This window comes from Periophthalmus magnuspinnatus, chromosome 7 (assembly GCF_009829125.3).
Source record: "Periophthalmus magnuspinnatus isolate fPerMag1 chromosome 7, fPerMag1.2.pri, whole genome shotgun sequence".
NCBI lineage: Eukaryota > Metazoa > Chordata > Actinopteri > Gobiiformes > Gobiidae > Periophthalmus > Periophthalmus magnuspinnatus.
The window spans coordinates 21,250,629-21,270,033 of record NC_047132.1 but is presented as its reverse complement, the minus strand read 5'-3'; the positions used below and the strand labels follow the sequence as shown (position 1 = coordinate 21,270,033).

The 19,405-nt window shown below is 41.1% G+C and overlaps 1 protein-coding gene across 5 annotated transcripts in view; it reads left to right on the top strand.

Moving 5' to 3' along the window:
* agrn (agrin) overlaps nucleotides 1-19,405 on the top strand; it is a 362,945-nt gene that overhangs the window by 255,727 nt on the left and 87,813 nt on the right. For all 5 annotated transcript variants that reach the window (XM_055222859.1, XM_055222858.1, XM_055222857.1 and 2 more), the window contains 3 exons: nucleotides 4,072-4,296; nucleotides 7,322-7,555; nucleotides 11,252-11,458. In XM_055222859.1, the coding sequence (XP_055078834.1) occupies nucleotides 4,072-4,296; nucleotides 7,322-7,555; nucleotides 11,252-11,458 (666 nt within the window). The remainder of the gene's footprint in view (nucleotides 1-4,071; nucleotides 4,297-7,321; nucleotides 7,556-11,251; nucleotides 11,459-19,405) is intronic.

Genomic DNA, 19,405 nt, shown 5'->3' with positions numbered 1-19,405 from the left:
CTCAGAACCTCCAGAATTCACTCACTGAATAGCAGATGCTGCACTAGCACTGATGATAATAATAGGCTGCAGATGCTGTGGTTTAGGTAGTTACATTTCAGATCAGAGATGCATTTTAAGTTTAACCAACTGGATTTCAGCATTGAAACCCAAATGAGGGACTCTCATTCTCTGATTCGATCATCAATTTAAGAACCAAAACACAATTGCTTTCAATAAAATTAATATTAGATTTGAACATGTCTCCCTCATATCTGGGAACACAGAGATCATGGTCATGTTTATGAAATATAAAAACAAAATCTCCAAATAAATGACTTGCATGTAGGGCCTTGTTTTATTTTGGTCTAGTCTATACCACTAATGATTTAGCTCATATCTGACTGCATTCTGATAAACTAACCTTATAGCCACAGTTCTGCAATGATGACTTCGGTCCCACTTGAGTGTACACTGAAGTCTTACCCTGTCCCGTTCACAAAGTCCCCATGTTACACTTGACGTGTAAGCTCTTTATCTGGAGCTGCCAAGGCGCTTGTACTCATAGGAAGTGAATAGTGCAGTGAATGTGAAAATACAGGAAAAAGTATAGACTGTTGCAATGTAGCTTTAGTTTGACTAAAAGAAATGGTCTCATTTCAAGGTGTAGCCATTATGAACTGACTTCAATCACTTACTGCAATTGTATTTGTGCTCAGAATAGCTTTACCTCAATGTCACTTTGAGTCTTTATCGGCGTCTATCGGCATGCTTATCTTCGCTTTCTCATTATCCATCTTTGAACGAGCTTGACTCCGGTGTAGGAGACAGATCTAATTGGCGGCCCGGATCATTCTAATTTTGCGTGTGCTGACTTCTCCATATCCGTGCTTTCTTTGCGGCGCTTTTCTTGGCCCTCTTTCACATGATAATAATAATAATGAGAAAATATCAGTTCGTGAAGTTTGCTTGTTACACCGCTCACATTCGCCCAGTCGATTTGTGTGCTTGTCTGAGTCAGGAAGAGAGGCTTATCTGCACTACCGCCCCGTTCGTCTCCGAATCGGCCCGTGTTAGCATACAAATCAAGCGCCCCCGTTACGCCTCACTCGGATGCCCCCCAGCTCTCATTTGCTGTCAGCTCGTAGACCCCCGCTCCAAGCAGAGGCACGAGTGAGCCTGGGTTATTATTTAATGAGATGAAGAAGTGCGAGGAGCGTAGTGTTTACTGTCACAGAGCAAACAGGGGGTCTCTCCCTGTAGACAGAAAGAAGCACTGGGCTCAAACCGCCAGCAGCAACCTAACAACCGAGCACTGCGACGGGCTGCACGCTCAAAATGGGAATGACAATATTCAAACAACTGACAAACAATACAAATGGAGATACGAGAAAACAGAGATTTGGCTTTGTTCATGTTAGCTAGTTCGTTTCCTTTCAAAAAGTAGTAGTAGTCACCTTAGTAGTAGTAGTCTCCTGTAGAACGATAATGTTTGTGTCCATGGCAACTTCGGGAAGAAGGCCAATAGACATCTCAGTATTATTTTGTTAATCATGACTTGTGACAATTTGAGTGGCTTTACCACATAAATTTGATCTATAATCCAAAAAAATTGCTGTTGAAGTCTATATATATTTTTCTGTCTAAGTTAAGGTTTTGCTGGGCTATAGAACAATATGAGTATAAGTCATAACATTTGGACAGTAAAAAACACTGGTTTGTAACAGTTTGTTCCAGAGATTTGAGGTTTGAGATTTCCACTGGCATCAGCTAGCACCAAAACATCTTCAGAACTCAGGTGTGAAAGTGTTATGAAACATAAAAATGTGTGTGGGCAGTTTCACACAAGTAAGTTCCTTGTAAAGTATTTTACCTTCTCTATTCACACTTGATACCACTGCCACACTTGGGAGGTCATCAGCCTTGCATTGTTCCCATGATTACCTCAGATTAGAGGCCAAGTGTCATCTCTGCTGTCTGCTTCTCCCGACCACCATTAAAGTCCCCACAATGACTTCTGATTTCATTCTTCTGCATTAGCCTCCCTTCAAGGGAGAACAATAATTTCCAACTTTGTTTTTTGAAGTTTTTTTCTGTCATAAATTAGGTCTGGAGTGGCAGGAAGGAAGCAGGAATGTATTCGTTAGGGAGCGAAACCTCAAAAGGACTTGACGGCAAAAGCGAACTGCCAAAATGTGTCAAAAAGATGTGGCGATGTGTGGGAAGGCTTTTGATCAGTACCACCGCTGTCTCTTAACATCTATAATATATCTGAGTTCACATTGCCGGCTCTTATTAAGAAACCAGTGGTGCCATTCTCCCCCAAGTGTGCCATCAGACCTGCATGAAACAGCACACTGTGACTTTAAATAGATGCACTCCCCCAATCATTGAGATTCATGGCGGTTTGGTTGAACAAAAGCGGCTTTAATATTGGACATGGGTAAATATTTATTTTAAAGTGGAGCGTCTTAGGAAATGAAAAGGCTGCCAGCTCTGGGCTCTCACTGAAGCGTACATCTGGCCGTGACTGTCATAAATATGGATCACGCACCAACAAGGCACAGATTGTAATCTCACGGCTGTCTTTTGTGGAGAATATGAAATCTAAGAAAGGGCATCTTCAACTGAGTAACACCCCATCCTCTCATGCAGTGAGTGAGGAATGGGTCGCTCCAGATTGGTTGTTTATGAATATGACACGAGTATTATTATTACGTTGGCAGTACTGAAGCAAACAGTCGGCAGCAGCTTAAAGATAATTGAAATGAGAATTATGGTTGACTTTCTTTTAATAGATTATTTTTTCAGACCAAGGTTTAGTTTGTTTTCATACCTGACAGTTTCGATTGTTGACTAGCGGTCTTAAAACGCGCCCATGAGACTTTAAATTGGGATGAGGGGGCCTTTTTACTGTCACACACCTGGGATACTGTCCTGAAGAAGTCAAACTGCAGATAGCGCTGTCGCCGTGCCTCCACCAGCACGAAGACAGCACCAAATCTGTTTAAATCAGCTGACTGAACACTAGGCCTGTCACAATAACAAATTTTGAAGTCTGACATATTGCATAAGTAAATATAGATGATAAATTAGAATACTGAAACCAAACCATAAAACAAAATTATCGTCAAAAAGTAAATGTTCTAAGTTGTAAAAAAAAAAAAATAATAACTGCAATAAATAACAGAATGAAACACTTAGTATTTAGTTTGTGTCTATAATGCTAGATTTGACCTTCTACAGCCCAAATCTCATTGTAGTACATTGTTCCAGAAAAAGTACCTAAATGTGACAAATGACCACACTTTAGCCAGTTTAGATATTTTCATTAATACATCGCAGTGGTCTCCGGCTGAAATTTTGAAATTCTATGACTTAAACGCAGCATATTAAACAAAATTTAGCCTAGAGATCAGTAATAAAACCAACCTGGTACAAATTTTCTTTTAACTGTTACTATATTCAAGTTGTGCGCTACTAGGCTTAAAGTTGAAATGTGAGCAAGAGCAGACCTGAGCTTTTGTTCTTTGTTTTTGTTTTCTGAAGACTAAAACCTGACTCTCCAGGCGGTCTTTCTCCTGGCTGTTTATCACTCTGGCCGACCGTGCTGTAACAGTAGTAATACACGGGCGCCCCCCCCGTTGAGAACAACCCACAGTATCAGTTTAAGTAACAAGTGGCGTGCTGTTTAATTACATTGGAAACTGAGTCCTGGGGGCGGCTGGAACTTCCTCCTCTTATTCAGCTCCACAGCTCATTTGCAAAAGGTAAATATTCAGGAGGTCGCTTTTCAGACGTGCAGATTAAAGCATACCCCGGTGTAGTAATTTCGCAATGTGCCCAGAATGCAGAGCGCCTAATTGAATTCAAAATGAAACTTGTTTATACAAGGAGACAAGTGTGACAGGCTGTTCTTATCCAGGGGTGGCCAAGTAGTCCTCCAGAAGACCGAATAACTGCTATGTGCTTTGAAAAGTGCAGCAGTAGCCACTTAAATGGGGCTCCTGTCAATGGTGATGCACTCTGGAGTACAGTACAGCCCAGTTTGACAGTAGTAATAACCGCTTTTTCTGTCTTTTCCTCTCACAGCTCTAAAAGATCCATGCTCCGATGTGGTGTGCAGCTACGGCAGCACCTGTGTCCAGTCTTCAGACGGTATGTCGGCCAAGTGCATGTGTCCGCTGGGCTGCGAGGGCAAAATGGAGAAGATGGTCTGTGGTAGCGATGGGAAAGACTATAGGAATGAGTGTGAGCTGCACCAGCACGCCTGCAACAGTCAGAAGAACATCCGAGTGCAGTATCACGGACTATGTGGTGAGAGCCAAAACACAAGCATACATACTGGGTTTTAAAACATCAGTCTCTCAGCCACCATCACCATCAAACTCACAAATGTACTCACAACCCAAAACATGCACAAAAGCAAAAATCCTCCAGCTAAGGTCGTTTTGAGCAGATCTAGCTCAAGATCTGCTCCTGACAGGTTGCTCCAGTCGCATTGAAGGATGGATCAAATGCAGAGGACACATTTTCTTACAGGGGCAGTAAAGTGTGCCTTACCGTACCTTAGCTTAATGTAACAGAAAATAACAGTGCGATCAAATGAGAATGGATGAAGGCACACAATTTTGGATAGTTTTACCTTGTAAACTGTGCGAGAAAACAGCCCAAGGTTATGCATTGGATATATTCTTTATTTAAAATTAGTAGATTTTTTTAATTTAAGAACAGACACACTTGTAGCACACAAACCAGTCTTTACCTATTCTATCTCTTCTCTACTTCCCTTCGTCTCGGTATTCTACCAAACTTCCTGCGCATTCTTTTCACAGCTGCCTGTTTTTCTCACATGATTTCTTAGCATTGTTTTTTCCCCTCAGTACCTCCATTTTAGAATCACACTAATTCCCTTCCTTCATTCAGGTAGCACCTCCTCCTGCTGTGGGGACTGCTGTTTTCTCTAAGTAGGTCTGCGGTTGTCGCGTCTGACGGAGACTGGTCTTTTTGTGTTCCTCCTTGTTATCGTCAGACGAGCATTGTTTACTCCCAAGGCGTGGAAGTTGTTGTTGTTGGTGAAACCATATGGAGGGTTCTTCATAGCAGCAGGAGCCAGGAGCAGGCAGAGGCACACAGAGACGGATGGGTAGTTCCCACAGAGGAGGGCTGCTGGTATAAATCCAGTCAGAGTGAGCCAAAGTGACCCGAGTTGGCCCCCTACTCCCCGGGGAGGCGTTGGGGCCCGGGGACCAGTCAGCCCTGATGGCCCCCTAAATCTTCCGGCTCCATTTTTGCTCGAGCCCAGGCCGTCTGGAGTCAAACAAATGCGACTGATTTATCCTCCCTGCTCGCCTGTGTAGCTTGCAGCTTATTCTTTCAGTAATTATCCTATTCGCTCTGATAGTGAGAGGTATAGAGGTATTGGCCTGTGGAGGATATTCACTAGTAATTCAGGAATAATGGTGTTTGAGAGAAACAACAAAACAGCTTGTGAATATATACACAAATATTTGGGATGAAATGCACATGAATTATCTCTATTTACTTTAAAGAAAAGCAACAAGGAGAAGACATGAAAACTGCTCAAGTCAACACGTCCAGTGAGTTGAATCTTCTTGGTGTGAGGCAGGAGTGCTAAGTAACTTTGTCACGCAATCAAGTTTTAATACAGCATACACAGTGTCATAAGTACCATACATTTTTGATGATTTTGATAAAAAATATACAGGCCTGCTGAATTTGTAGTGCAAGTGCTTGTTTGGAGTTATTCAGAGTTTTATATCCTTTGACCGTAAGTTGTACATTTATACATACTTTTAGCATGTGTGTACACTGAAAACAGGAAATACTGTGTATTAGAGTGCTGCAGTGTTAGTATGTACCTGGCTGTTAGACTTTTGACGATTTGGCTGCAGGTGTTTTTTACAAATTCACCACATGAATAATGACACAGCCCTGTTTGTTTGTTCTAGCCCCAGCAAACCACTGCATTGTGTTGATGGAAAGCTGCGTGGATCTGACCAAATCGGGGCACACTTTTCTCACCTCCTCTTACTCAACAGCCAAATCTCCCTATCCCGTTTGGGTGCCCCTTTATAGCACCAGCGGCCTTTTCTCTTCCTCCCACCCCCTTCCTTGATGATCACTCGTTCCATTCTTGTATTTTGAATAAGTCGCCGGTAGCTAGGTTGAGATTTAATACATTGTGGTGCTACATTAATCCCTTGTCTTGCCGCACCGTGAGCGAGGATAAGGCGCAGAAGTAACACCCCGTCCCACACATCCAGAAACCAATTCTATTATGATCCCGCGCTGATATGGAGAAGTGAGCCAGACAGCTGCTACATCTACGAATAGGGATGTGCCAGGGAGCAAATCAAACGCACCCTCTATTTCATCTATTCCCTGTCTGGCCCTGGGATCCTGGGTCCCACAGTGAGAGGCGCAGCTGCCGGCCTCAAGATAAGATCGAAGAGCGGCCATGATGGACTATGATGTCTTTATTCCCACCTATTACACTTTATTTGCCGTTCCTCTGTCCTTCCTGTCTTAACTTTGCAAGCTTATTCCAGTAACTCACTCCAAACTTAAAACTTACTTTGGGAAGTTTGCTTCAAAAACCTGGGAGTGCTCTTAATAAGAAAGATGCCAGTATTAAAACTGGCACATCCTGTATCCTGTCCTTCATAAGCCAAATTGTCTTGTTTTTTTAGTTCAAGTACTATTTTGGAATTTGGATCCCGAGCACTGTTTAAACAAATTATACTTGCTTTTTCTCTAGAGGCTAATTAAAGTTTAGTTTTTATTTCTCACTTTGTGCTATGAACTATGATAATAGTGTGTTTGAAGATATTTAAAAACTGTGGCCAAAATTGTTCCAATAACACATGCAAAAAGTACAGAATATCCTTATTCTGTACTTTTTACACAATACATATCTCAATAGAACCAAAATGGCAAAGACTGTCATTATTTATCTAATAGAATGCCCTTCATAAACAATAAAATATCCTGACTTATCATTACAAAACAAACAAACTGCTAACTCTTTACTTTTTAGACCTCTACTAACATGTTCCGAAATGCATGGAATTCATGGATTAGTTTAGTAGTTCTTATTTCTGTCTTCTCACACATTACTGCTCCTGGATGTGTCTGAAATTAGCATGTCGAACATAATCCTACTCTTCAAACGTAAATTCCAAATCTAACTGGAATCGTAATACTAAATCTAAAATTGAGCAACCAGAAGTCATAGCTTTTTTTTTTTACTTCTTCCCATTATTTGGTCTTTCTGTCAAAATAATTTAATCCATTTGCATTTGACCATTTGTCTGTGTAGATCCATGTGCAGACAGTGAGAACAGTGAGAACAGCCTGAACAGCCGGTGCCGTGTGGACAGTCTGACCCGACAGCCCCTCCGCTACAGCCTCCCTGAGTCCTGCCCGCCCGATGCTGAACCTCTATGTGGCAGTGACGGACACACGTACACCAGCGAGTGTGCCATGTACGCCACCAGGCTGCAGAAGGGGGTTTCGATCACCAAGGTCCACGCTGGGCGCTGCCGCAAACATGGTAAGGGTTCACAAACACTTGCCAAAGATACAATTTAATTGAAAAAACAAATTGGTCACAAATTGGTCTGCCTTACAATGGTAAAGATACTGTTGTGATATTGACTTGGATTAGTACTATATCATGGATCACATATTTGAAGATCCTATATTACGCAGCATTGACTTTTGTAAGCTTAATCCATGCTAAAATGTGTTACCTGGAGTTCTGTTTAGTTTCAGTCACTTATGTTTGAGTAATCTACACCAAGTCTACATTTTCAGTGCTCAAAATGCTCTCTTCCACCTTCTGATGTCACAAAGCAGTTGTTTTCAAGTTAACAGCTACCTTTTACCCTTTTTCAGTAGAGGTTGGAAATTCCAGGACTGAAATTATCCAAATGATTATATTGAAGATGTATGGAGTTTAAAAACACTGTATTAACACATGATATCACATCGTGGAACAGAGTGTTTTCTGTCTGAGTAAAGAACACAGGGTAAATATGCAGGGTTTTTGTATTAAACATGTGTGAATGAAACAAAACACAACTCCAGGTATGTTTTTGATGAGGAAACCACATCATAACATAGAGTGGAAACATGGGCGCTTGAAGGGACAATCCGCTATTGGCCCACCAAACTATTTTGTCTCTAAAACTAACAAGGTGCACTTTGTAACTTTAGTGGACAGTCTAGTGGACAGTCCTCCTCCTACCTGTCTCTATGGCTTTCCTAAATGTCCCACAGTATGACATTGGGACATATTTGTTACTTGCTATACTTTCTACTTGCAATATTTTAGGCAAAGTAGTAGGTGAGGAGTTGCATAGTTCAGCTTTAAGATGTAGACTATCTAAATTATTTCACAAAGTAATGTGACTTAAAAGGGAGGAGGGGAGCAGGAGGGAGCAGCTCAAAGTGCTTTACATCAAGGAACCTTTCACCAATTCACATACCAGTGCACGCAGACACTGGGGTTGAGGCAGGTTAAGTGTCTTGCCCCAGGACACAACAACAGCATTTATCTGGAATCACACCTCCAACCTTCAGATCAGAGGACAAACGCTCTACCAACTGAGCTCACGTTATCATAAGAAACTGGGACCTAAATCTACCTATGGATATCACGCTTAATATTCTGTGGCCTTTGTTTTCCTCTGACTTGTCTTTTGTTGAAAGCTTATACAACTTTGGGACAGGACTAGAATAGACAAAAATTCAATCCTGAGATGCTCGTAACTGATTGCTCTTCCTGCGGCGTTCGTCTGGCCACTGGGAAATAAATCGCTTTTCATCCAAACAGTAATTACATGTTGTGCCGGACTGGTGTCAATATAAGCTGCACTAAAACCAAACCGCACAAGAAAAAACAAAAACATATAGTGACATGTACATATGGAGTACTCTAAAAGTTGTACTGTTACTTAAAATGTAAAACTGTATTACACTTATTGATAAAATTGTGTAAAGATCGAGAGCTTCTTCAAGAATTCAATACCATAGAAATCAAAGGTACAGTGTATAAATGCATTTAAATGTATTTTATAAGCTTACTTGGTTTAATTCAAGTTTTTGGGAAACTTTCAGTCTTTAAGTTAACTTTTCCTTTTGTTCATTTTAAGTGTAAGCAGAAATGACCTGAGGAAATTAAGAAAAGAAGGAAACAGTGCTAATGTAAGATGGCAAATTTGCAGCCGAAGTGAGAAAATCCAATTTGAAGCCCTATTCTGAAAGAGCTCGTCAGGCTTTGAATGTATTTTACTCCTGATCACTGGATCAAATTTGTACAGCGATTCAATTTCTTCCTCTCATCTTTAAAAGGCTGTCTTTAAAAGGCTGTGGTGCTACGCTTAATTACATCAGCGCTGTCTGTGAGCAAGGGGCCTTCCAGTATGTGCAATGTCATGGTACAAGTCGGAATGGCCTTTCCATTAGCTGCCAATTAGTCATTTGCTTTGGGATGTGATTTCATGGATCTCTGTTTCAAATTGAATTAATTCCAATTGGGAAAAACTGCACACTTGCAATTTGGCACATACATTCACAAACTTGGAATAACTAATGGCTGGCAAAAAATCAACATCAAAGCAGTGATCAAGGTTACATTTAATTAAAAATATGTATTAGCTACTGGTATAAAAACATAATAATAAAGGTTTTGGTAGAATGGGCCACAAAACAAACTTCAACTAACTACGAGGGGTCATTAAAGCAACATATTTAAAGGTCCGATATGTAACTTTTCCAACTTTTGCTTGTGAAATCTCATCATAGTACAAAAAAATAACCAAAATTTCTCCACATACCCACAATAAATACTGACCCCTCAAATTGATTGAGATTGACAATACGTCAATATAGTAATTATTCTGACAGGCCTATTAGTATGTTCTAGCACATGGCATTAAACGTATCTATCTCCATGGAGACAAGCTCGTAGCACCACCAAGCTAAGTTTCAGATCAGATCTGTGTAAGGCAACCCTGCAGAGTAAGAATGCATGTTTTCTAAGGTATATCTAAGCAATATAAACACCCGTAAACATTCTAAGCAAAGCAACAACATTTCCACAAGCAGGATGAGAAAAGTTACATAGTGTACCTTTATTTAAGTTCTATATGGCTGTAAACGTTTTGGACCTGGATTAAACCCTGAATATCTCTGTTTAACCCACTTTTAACCTGTGGCTCATGAGGAGGTGAACCTGTCTCCATTGTAATGTGTACAAAAGACTGACTTGTTGAGAAGCGTGGTCAAGGGTGTGTCTTTAAAGGCGATGGCCCGCTGACACACGACACAGCGAGCACAGGGAAATTGGATTTCCTCCGATAGCTATCATTCGTACAGTAGCAGCTGACAGCTCTTTGTTGACCAAGGCTTAGAGGCTGTTCTAATAGCACAGATAACAGGCCCGCTGGCTCTTATCGGCTCAAGAGGCTACTGCGGCCACAGACACCTTACTCATTTATCTGACCACTTTACACATATACACTATACGGAGCTATCTCTAATGTTCTCCCCATATGTCTGCGCAGCACGTGTTCTGCAGTGCCATCTTTTCTACACGTTAATGGAATGTATGGATGATGGTAATGTGTTAAGAGATTTCATCCGCAGAACTGCATAGAGATGAGTAATGCTGTAAGATTAATCACAGTTGAATCTAAATGGACACAAAGCCTCCTATTACCATAGTTACCAAGTGTGTACCATAATTTCCTCCACAAACATATAAACTATAAGGAATAACACAGATAATTTCATGTGTAGAAAAAATGGTCTGAAATGCGATTCCTGTATTCTTGATTCATCTTTGTCAGTTCATATTGTCATATTTCAGTCTTTTTGTGAATTCTTCTGAACACGTTTAGAATGTGAACTTTGAACACAACCCTATTACTAAAACATAAATCACAAACCTAATCGAAATCGCAAGGCTTGTCAGAAAAATCACAATTATATATTTTCCCCAGATTGCTCAGCCCTAGAGATGAGTCATCAAAGCGATTTCAAAAGTTATAAAAGTAGTTATTTGGACGTATTGGATTTTCCCAGTAGTGCATTGATTTGGACTTTGAGGTCAGGAGTATGTTTTGTCACTGACTCATCTAAGTGTTTCAGAGAGGATTATTTTGATAAAAATAAAATATAACTATCTATTTGAATTAAACAAATCTGAGAATGAATTACAATCTCATTTGTTTTTGTCTTACAGAGCTGTGTAAGGAAGAGTGTCTGTTCAATGCCATCTGCGTGGTGGAACAGCTGACGTCCCGCTGCTCCTGTGACCCCATCGACTGTGACGGCTCCTACCAACCCCTGTGTGGCAAAGACGGACACACCTACATCAACGACTGTGTGCGTCGCAAGGCTGAGTGTCTTAGCCGGAGCCTCATTCCAGTCAAACACAAGGGCCCATGTGGTGAGTCAGTACACCTGTCCCGGTACTGTGGCTGTACTCTCTACCAGGTGTATGTATGCATTGTGTACTATGTCTGTACAATGTGTTTAATGTGAAGGGCGGGTTGGGGGGAAGTTGTTTCACGAGCTTTGCCTTATAACGACCGTGCCGCCACTTCTCCACCTCTCATCCATGCTTCATCCTTTCATCTCACGTGTCATCCACCCTCGCTAGAGCGCCAGTCTCCCAAGCTGGCCGTCCTTGTGTTCTTCTCTTGTCTGTCTCTATGGCCCTTTTTACACTGATGGACAATTAAATAATAATGGTGCAATTGTGTTATTTATACACTAAAAGTCAGGTGCATTATTCATTTACTCCTTCGTCACACATGGTGAACTTTTGGTCGAGGTCACAATTTACTTATTCAGGAAGAGCATTTTCACAAAAGGTATTGACTTTACCTTACACAGTTCTTAAAAATAAAGAAATAAAATTATATCCCCAATAAGGGTCAAAGGTTAAGGCAAACATTAGCTACCAGTGTAAAAGGGGCTATTGTCTTTGTGTGTTCCGGTTTATAAAGCTCTTCTTTCTTGTTTCAGTGCGTCAATCTCTGTTGTCTGTCTGTCTATGTCCGTCCGGCTCTGGGCCTCTGCTGCAGGTAACCTCAGGGTGTCCTCACCGTGTGGACTCAGAGGGGGCGTGGCCTAAGCCCTGCCCTGGACCAACCAGGAGCGAGCCTGTATGGCTTACTGTCTGTCCATGTCACAAATGTTATAATGTTGTTTGTGAGGTTGAAAATCTATACCTTGTTTTTCCTCCTAACTAAATGTCCTTTCCTTTACCTCCTCTAACACACGCTTAGCTTTGTGTTTGCATGTGCTCCTGACCGCACTGCTTCTTAAACTATTAATGCTATTTTACAATTTACCGAGTAACTGTGAGAAGAGCCCCAAAAGCCACATAAGTCATGCAGGGTCACTTCACAAAGTAATGAGACTGTCCTGTTTCTTTACTACAGGAAATATGACATAATTAGTTAAAGCAGTTTAAACTTGGATTTGGGAGATTTTGACAAGGGTGTTATAAATGTGGCTACATACATACTCTTTTATAGACACTAGTGCATAGACAAGCATTTTTCAGTGACAGATTAATAGATATATATTATTATTTGCACTAAGCTGGTCAAAAGTATAGTATCTAATTGATATCAAAACTAGATACTCATTTGAGCAGGTATCGATACTAAAAAAGTCACATTCACAGGAGAGAAGTACATGAACCACGGAATCGGTATTGAATGTTAAGTGTATTCCTTAGTATTGAAATGGCGTTTGACATTTTAGCATCATGACAACACTAATTTGTACCAGCTGAAAATTTCAACAAGTTCGTACTATCTCACTATTGCAGTATTGTTTATCCACACAGATTGCTGTTACTTGAAATGCAAATTTATAGGAAGATATAATCAGTAAAATCAAATTGCCATCCCACGATTGGCCTTGTTTGGCAGTGTTGCAGTTCTAGTAAACAAACTTTCTTTGGTAAACTGGACTTTGGTTAAAATTAATACAACAGTGATTAGCACTCGCACCATGCTATTCTCCTATTCCTCGCTTCTCAAACAACCGCTCCTTGTAGACTCAGTTTTTCTCGCGCCTGGATAAAGCCGTTGTAAACTACTGATGACTCTTTTGTTCTCCTCCGTTCCATCAGCGCAGTGGACAGAATACAGCCCTGTAATTGTGTCCAGTCCATTGTCTTTGCTGCTGGTGCAAGATATAGATAAACCCCCAATAGATGTGTTGATGCTGCGGGCGTCCGAGAATCCCAGCCGCTACAGTTATCTACGCTCGTCACAAACCGCTAGGGCTAATTAGCATCATTGGACCGCGCATTAATTACAGCAAACGGGAGATTGCATGGGGACTTATGTGTTTTGCCGCGTTTCATTATTGCTCCCCTCCCTCGCGTGTCTAGTTCTTTGAATGGAGTTGTTGTCTTTATCCGTCGTTTGTCGCAGTCGTCAGCCTCTGCTAGCATGTTGCTTTAATGCCTTTTATTGATATTTGCATATTTTTCAAAACAGAACTGCATCCCTCGGTTCAGTTTTAATTAAACATCAAAAGGCCCGTGTGTAGGTGCCCATAGAGACGTTGGATATGTATGCAGTGTTTCCATTCCACTGCACATATAAGAACCAGCTACATTCTTTTAACTCTCTCTCTCTTGGTTTATATATATGCGCTTTGAGGCTTATGCAAAGATTAGAGGGAGGGTCTTTTCTCTGATATAGTTGCCCCAGGACTTCAGAGGACTAGCCTGTCACCAACCAATCCGCGGAAACTTAAACACTCATGTGGAAATATAAAGGCGGACAGAATTTTCACTTTTGGAACTACTTGCAAATAATAAAGTACATGCAATGCTAATTTCAATATTATGCTAATTGTTTTGTAGTGAGATGAAAATCACAGCATTTAATCTTGATGTTTTATGCATTACTTACAGGCAGAGCATCAATTAGTTTCCGTCATAGCTTTGTGTAATTTGCTTAACAAATGGCATCTTTTTGCTATATAACTTAGCCACAAGTAGTGTTATAAAAGTAGTAGTACGAATGTCATACAGTGCACATAACGCTGATCCGGGTTGTATGCCACAACTGTCTTGACTGATCTCAAAGAAGATAAAGATGAGAGAACCCTTTGTAGCCACCCGCAGCCTTGAGGCAAAACTTCAGAAACATAGAAAGAACAATAGTCCTGTCACAAAATTCTTTTCAAAAATAATGTTATTGTAACCCATGTCCCACCCACACAGCGCCTGTGCCTTGTACAGTTGAATATAATGGCTAATATTACATTATAGATAGAATAAAATATTTAACGAATGTCCTCCGGCTGAAGCGAACCCAAAAACGCATATTTTAGAGCAAAATCCCCAATATATGCCCTGTATGTTAACTGACATGAATAAAACAAATTGTGCCAAGAACATATTAGCATAAATGTCACATGGCTCATTTTATAGTACTATTATGATTTAATACGTTCATACTAACTCTTGCCAGCAGATGTCTCCTTGCCAATGAAACTGACATTTAAAGGGCACTTTTTACACTATTTTTCTGATATATGTTATAACGTTATTTCCTCATTAAACACATTCCTGGAGTTGTGTTTTGTTTCATTTACACATGTTTAACACACTGCCTATTTAAGCTCAGGTCTTCTCTCAAACAGAAAACACTCAGTTCCACCTTGTGATGTCATTTGTCAAAAAAGGAAGTGCTCCACTGTGTTTTTAAACTCCATGCACCTTCACTACAGTCATTTAGAACATTTCAGCCCTAGAATTGTCAATCTCTACTGAACAGATTGTAAAAAATAGCTGTTAATTTGAAAACTTCTGCTTCATGACATCACAAGGTTGAACAGAGCATTTTGAGCTTTGGAGATGTAGACAGACTAATAACAAAACATTACACAAAATACAGCTCCTGGTTTGTTTGAGGTGAGGTAATAACATAGTGTATAGCTCTCAATTTAATTAATAATTATATAGTAATAGTAATAGTAGTAATAGTATTTTTTTTTTTATAATATTGGATCTTTAAGCTGCACTTCCTGCTTGGTAACCTGTGTGGTAAACTGTTTCACACTACAGCAAAGCTACACTCTATGGCTACTGTATCGGAGGGACTGTAGCTTCACGCTCCAGGCTAACTTCAGCACAGAACAGTGGACATAGTAAATGAAGATGATCCTTATCGTCTGATTGGACAGCGGCGGTGATCGATCACTCTGTCATCTGTCAGCCGCGTCACATCCTCCCGCTGAGACTCCACCATCAATCTCCCTTGATTCTAGTGACAGGGGTCTACAGCGGCCCCTCCCCTGCCACCGCTTGCCCCAACAAAGACTCATCCTGTCTGCTGTGTCTCGCTACTGTCCTCCCCGTCACGCGTTTTGACTGATATCGCAAGCCTTTTTTCAATTTGAAGAAGGGTGTTTAGCTGATTAACTTGTGCACCGGATGACTCACAAATCACAATGCGTCCCACGGCAGGCGAGGCGCTGACTGGAAGTGAATCACAGACGCATGATGGGAAGAAGGTGGGATTCGTCAGCAGGGAAAATCAAGATGGCACTCAAAGTTTTATATTTGTCATCACAGAATTATAGCTATAGAAATATAATAAACATTTTAATTTGTATAACATGCATACACGCTCTGAGCCTACATGGGAAAGCTGATTAAAGCCTTTTGCTTAATCTCTAGCATGTACTGATTAAAAGTCAGGATATATTGCCTCTTTATTTCATAACTGATTATAAATCTCTATGTACTGTATGTGTCAGTTAAGCACCAGAAATGATCATGAGTTAACTGCACAAACTACTACAAATTTCAGTACATAAAGCTTTCTATTCCATACCATTGATTCAGTTGAATGTATACGTTATACTGACAGATAATAAGCTATAATCTGAATATTTCTGTGACTATGACTGAGGCAATCTGTCTCACTAACTTTTGCCCTGGAGCGTCAGCGTTATCACTAACCTAAATATACGCTTCCCTTGATGTCAAACCCATTATCTTTTTAAATGAATATTTTTGGTATTGCCTTTAATGAGTCATTGCTCCCATAGGCTGTCAATCTGCAGCATCAGGAGTTGTTCTCTGTGTGCATCTGACAAACAGCTGCACTTCCACCAAACGATTTAAAAGTGTCCCATTAGAAAAGGTTAATGTAAATGGCAGCATAAAAAGGTTTTATTATCACTTAAGGTGGATCTGCATTTAATGTGCGTTATGTGATATAATGTGCACTTAAAGCTATAGGAAAAGAGCATTCAATACACGATTGAATATAGTCATGAAAACAGATTAGACTGTGCATCTTTCATTACTGGGTTGGTAAAAGTGAAGTACATGGATTTCCTCCATTCATATGACATGAAAATACTGAATATTTAAACCTTTTCTATGGGATTTCAGTACATGGGGCTGTTTAGCTCTGACCATTTAGTGCACATTCAGCAGTAGTGTTGGAGGGTCTAGTCCCAGGAGCTGACCACTGGCCTCAGCAGCCCAGAGGACAATGAAACATACAAACACTGCTGTGCAAAATAATGAGTCCGAGCAGCAGTGAGGAGGCAGACACAAGGAGAATTCTTTGTGCAGAATACATTGAAACGAGCAGTAAACAAATGAAAGAGTTGCTTTTGCAGACACAAATTCCTTTTTCATGGCTCCTTTGTCATTTGCTGTGTACACAGCTGAGTGTGTCAGTGTATGATTGCACTAGCATAGCACTCATGTGAGTGTGAGAGACTTGGTTGAAATGTGTTGCTTGTCGCCTCTGGAGGTTAACACACAATCACTCAGCTGCAGACACATTGTCATTGACGGAGAGCCTGGCAACGCAGCAAAGAAAAATCAGTCACTTAGGTGTTGAGCGTCAATGGCAAATATTTTATCATTTGCATGTTTATTTGATGAGCATCTCTGGCATACACCACCCGACTCCGGAGTTTGGCCTCACAAACTGTCACAGAACACTAGCAGAAGGAAGGGAGCTCGGGCTCACAGAGCTGTTTTTCCTAATCAAGTTAATTATAGGCTGTGCCCAGGGAGAGCCATTGACAGCATCTAGAGACCCCGGTCCACTGACTGCACTGAGTGCAGGCTGTACACTGTGAAATGTGGGTCAAAGTGTGTCACAAGTGAGTCCAGGCCTCAGCACCAGCTCAAAGTAGCCTTTGACTCTGCTCTGTTCACTACAGATTTCTGTCTTTGAATCCTTTTCATTCAGACTTGACTGGTGCTGTTGTAAAAGTTTTCTTTGCCCTCTTGTATATTTTGGGCTTTAGGAAAAATCTGAAAATGTGATGTGAAGTTCCAGCAGCGCTCTCCACATTGATAAAAGCCCCTTATTTGCCTTTGACGGCAGTGTTTAGACAGGTCGCACCTTTGACTGTCACTTGTCACAGACTCAGACGCCCTGTGTGGCTTTCTTCTCCCCCCACGCTGTTTTACGTGTCTCCAGTTTGAAGAGCACGGCGTTCGCACTTGTAAATGCACAAAGAGGCTTGGGCACGCACGTTGCCTGTGATAAGTATTCAGTGGTAGACAGACACAGCCTGGGGGTATGCCTTTTGCTGTATGCTAATATAGCCTTTTCTCCGCCTCCTCTTCCCTGGACTAATACGATACATAAATGTTTTTAATGCGTGGGATCAAAGGCTCAGGGGTGAAGAACCACACAAGGCGAGGCGGGGCAGGGCGGCAGTTGACAGCCCTACTGCAGGACTGTCCTATAATACCTTGTAGTGGCAGGTCATTGTTGCTGCCAGTTGGCGAGTTCAAGCATCACCTGGATTACCCTGATTCGCTGCCCTGCATAATATGGGGAGCTATTTGGAAGTGCACACACACCCGAGGGGGAAAGTCCAATTAACATATGTATGAGCTCAGTGGAGATGGGAGGGGGCCACAGCCAAAATAATCTCCTAGTATTTTAACGGCATGTTACGCCGAGTGAACAGTTTGGAGTCTGCACAGTGTAGCCAACACCGGAACACGGCCAAAGGCTCTGTGTTGCTGCACTTCAGCCTATCAAGAGGGTTAAAGCTTCAGGAGTTGATAAGCCCACTTTAGCTGTCAGATAAGGCCATTAAGAGGACTGTAATGATACCGTAGGCAGGTGAGCAGACATCTACTCATCTGAACTCCCCAAGTGTGTGCTGTGGGTATCTCTCTAAAACCAGGGGGTGGAATCACAATGACAGATTGAAACAGAGATTGGCATATTGGCATTTTGTGGAGCTGAAGTGAGCATATTTTAGAATTTGTGAACGACCCCAAATTTGAGTTACCATTGAGTCCCACTAGTCACTTTGGGCAGTTACATTTTATCTATAGTCATCGTAACTTTGGCCTAGTCTACAATCATTTTTAATTGTTTAATGTGACCCATAGCCACTAATAGGACAAATTAATTCTAAGAAAAAAATTTATATTTTCTAACAGTTGTTAGGCTGCCTAAATCATTACTATTTTGTAAATGTGCCTAGGAAAATATTCTAATTATAATTTACTAAATTCGTCCGTTCTTTTGAAGTTTCTTTTCAAAATCCATGGTTTACATAGTTACTTTAAATTCCACTTAGAATACTATGTGATATTATAACAAAAATGAGCATTTTAAAGGCAGATTGCGGTTTCAAAGAACTCTGAGGTACAGCATAAATGTAAAATGTTTAGTGCTGCTTAATTTGCCCCATCTTCCAAAACAATTGATTCAAATGTGATTGTTCCTTTGTGTGCACTGCCAAACGTGTACAACCCTTGTAAGCCTGTGATCCCGGCTTAACCGTACAACCTTGGCTGGTGGAGCGAAAGTTCACCAGCCCACTTCATGAGGACAAGCCCTGGAAGACAACTGCAGCGCCCGATAACGCCTTTGTCTCCTGTCTCCTTTGTCTCGCTAAGAAGATGAAAGAATTTGAACTCCAAAACTAATTTTTTATCAAGCTCTTTCTCTTGGGGCTAAATTTCCCCCTGATTTAATAAGTGCAAGGAGTGTAAAGGAGACTGCGAAATTGCCCGTGTGGAAAAATACTCGTTATGAAGTCTTTCTGTTGGACGCTGCGGGGAGCTTTGAAATGGCAGACTGTCACAACTAAAGCTTTTGGGATAGCAGCGCTTGTTCACATTCACTCCTTCTCTGGTCCTTTCCCAAACACTTAAATCTTTTCATGCATGTACGGCTGCGGCCGCCAGCCAAGCCCAGAACCAACCAAAGCTGTTTATACACGAAGCTTGACAGCTGAACACGTTTTGTCTTAGCATCTGAGCAGGTGCAGTCTTCAGCTATAAGAAAAAGGTTCCAAGAAGATGAATAATTCTTTCTAATAAGGGATTCCAGCTCTGGTACGACTTGGAGATGAG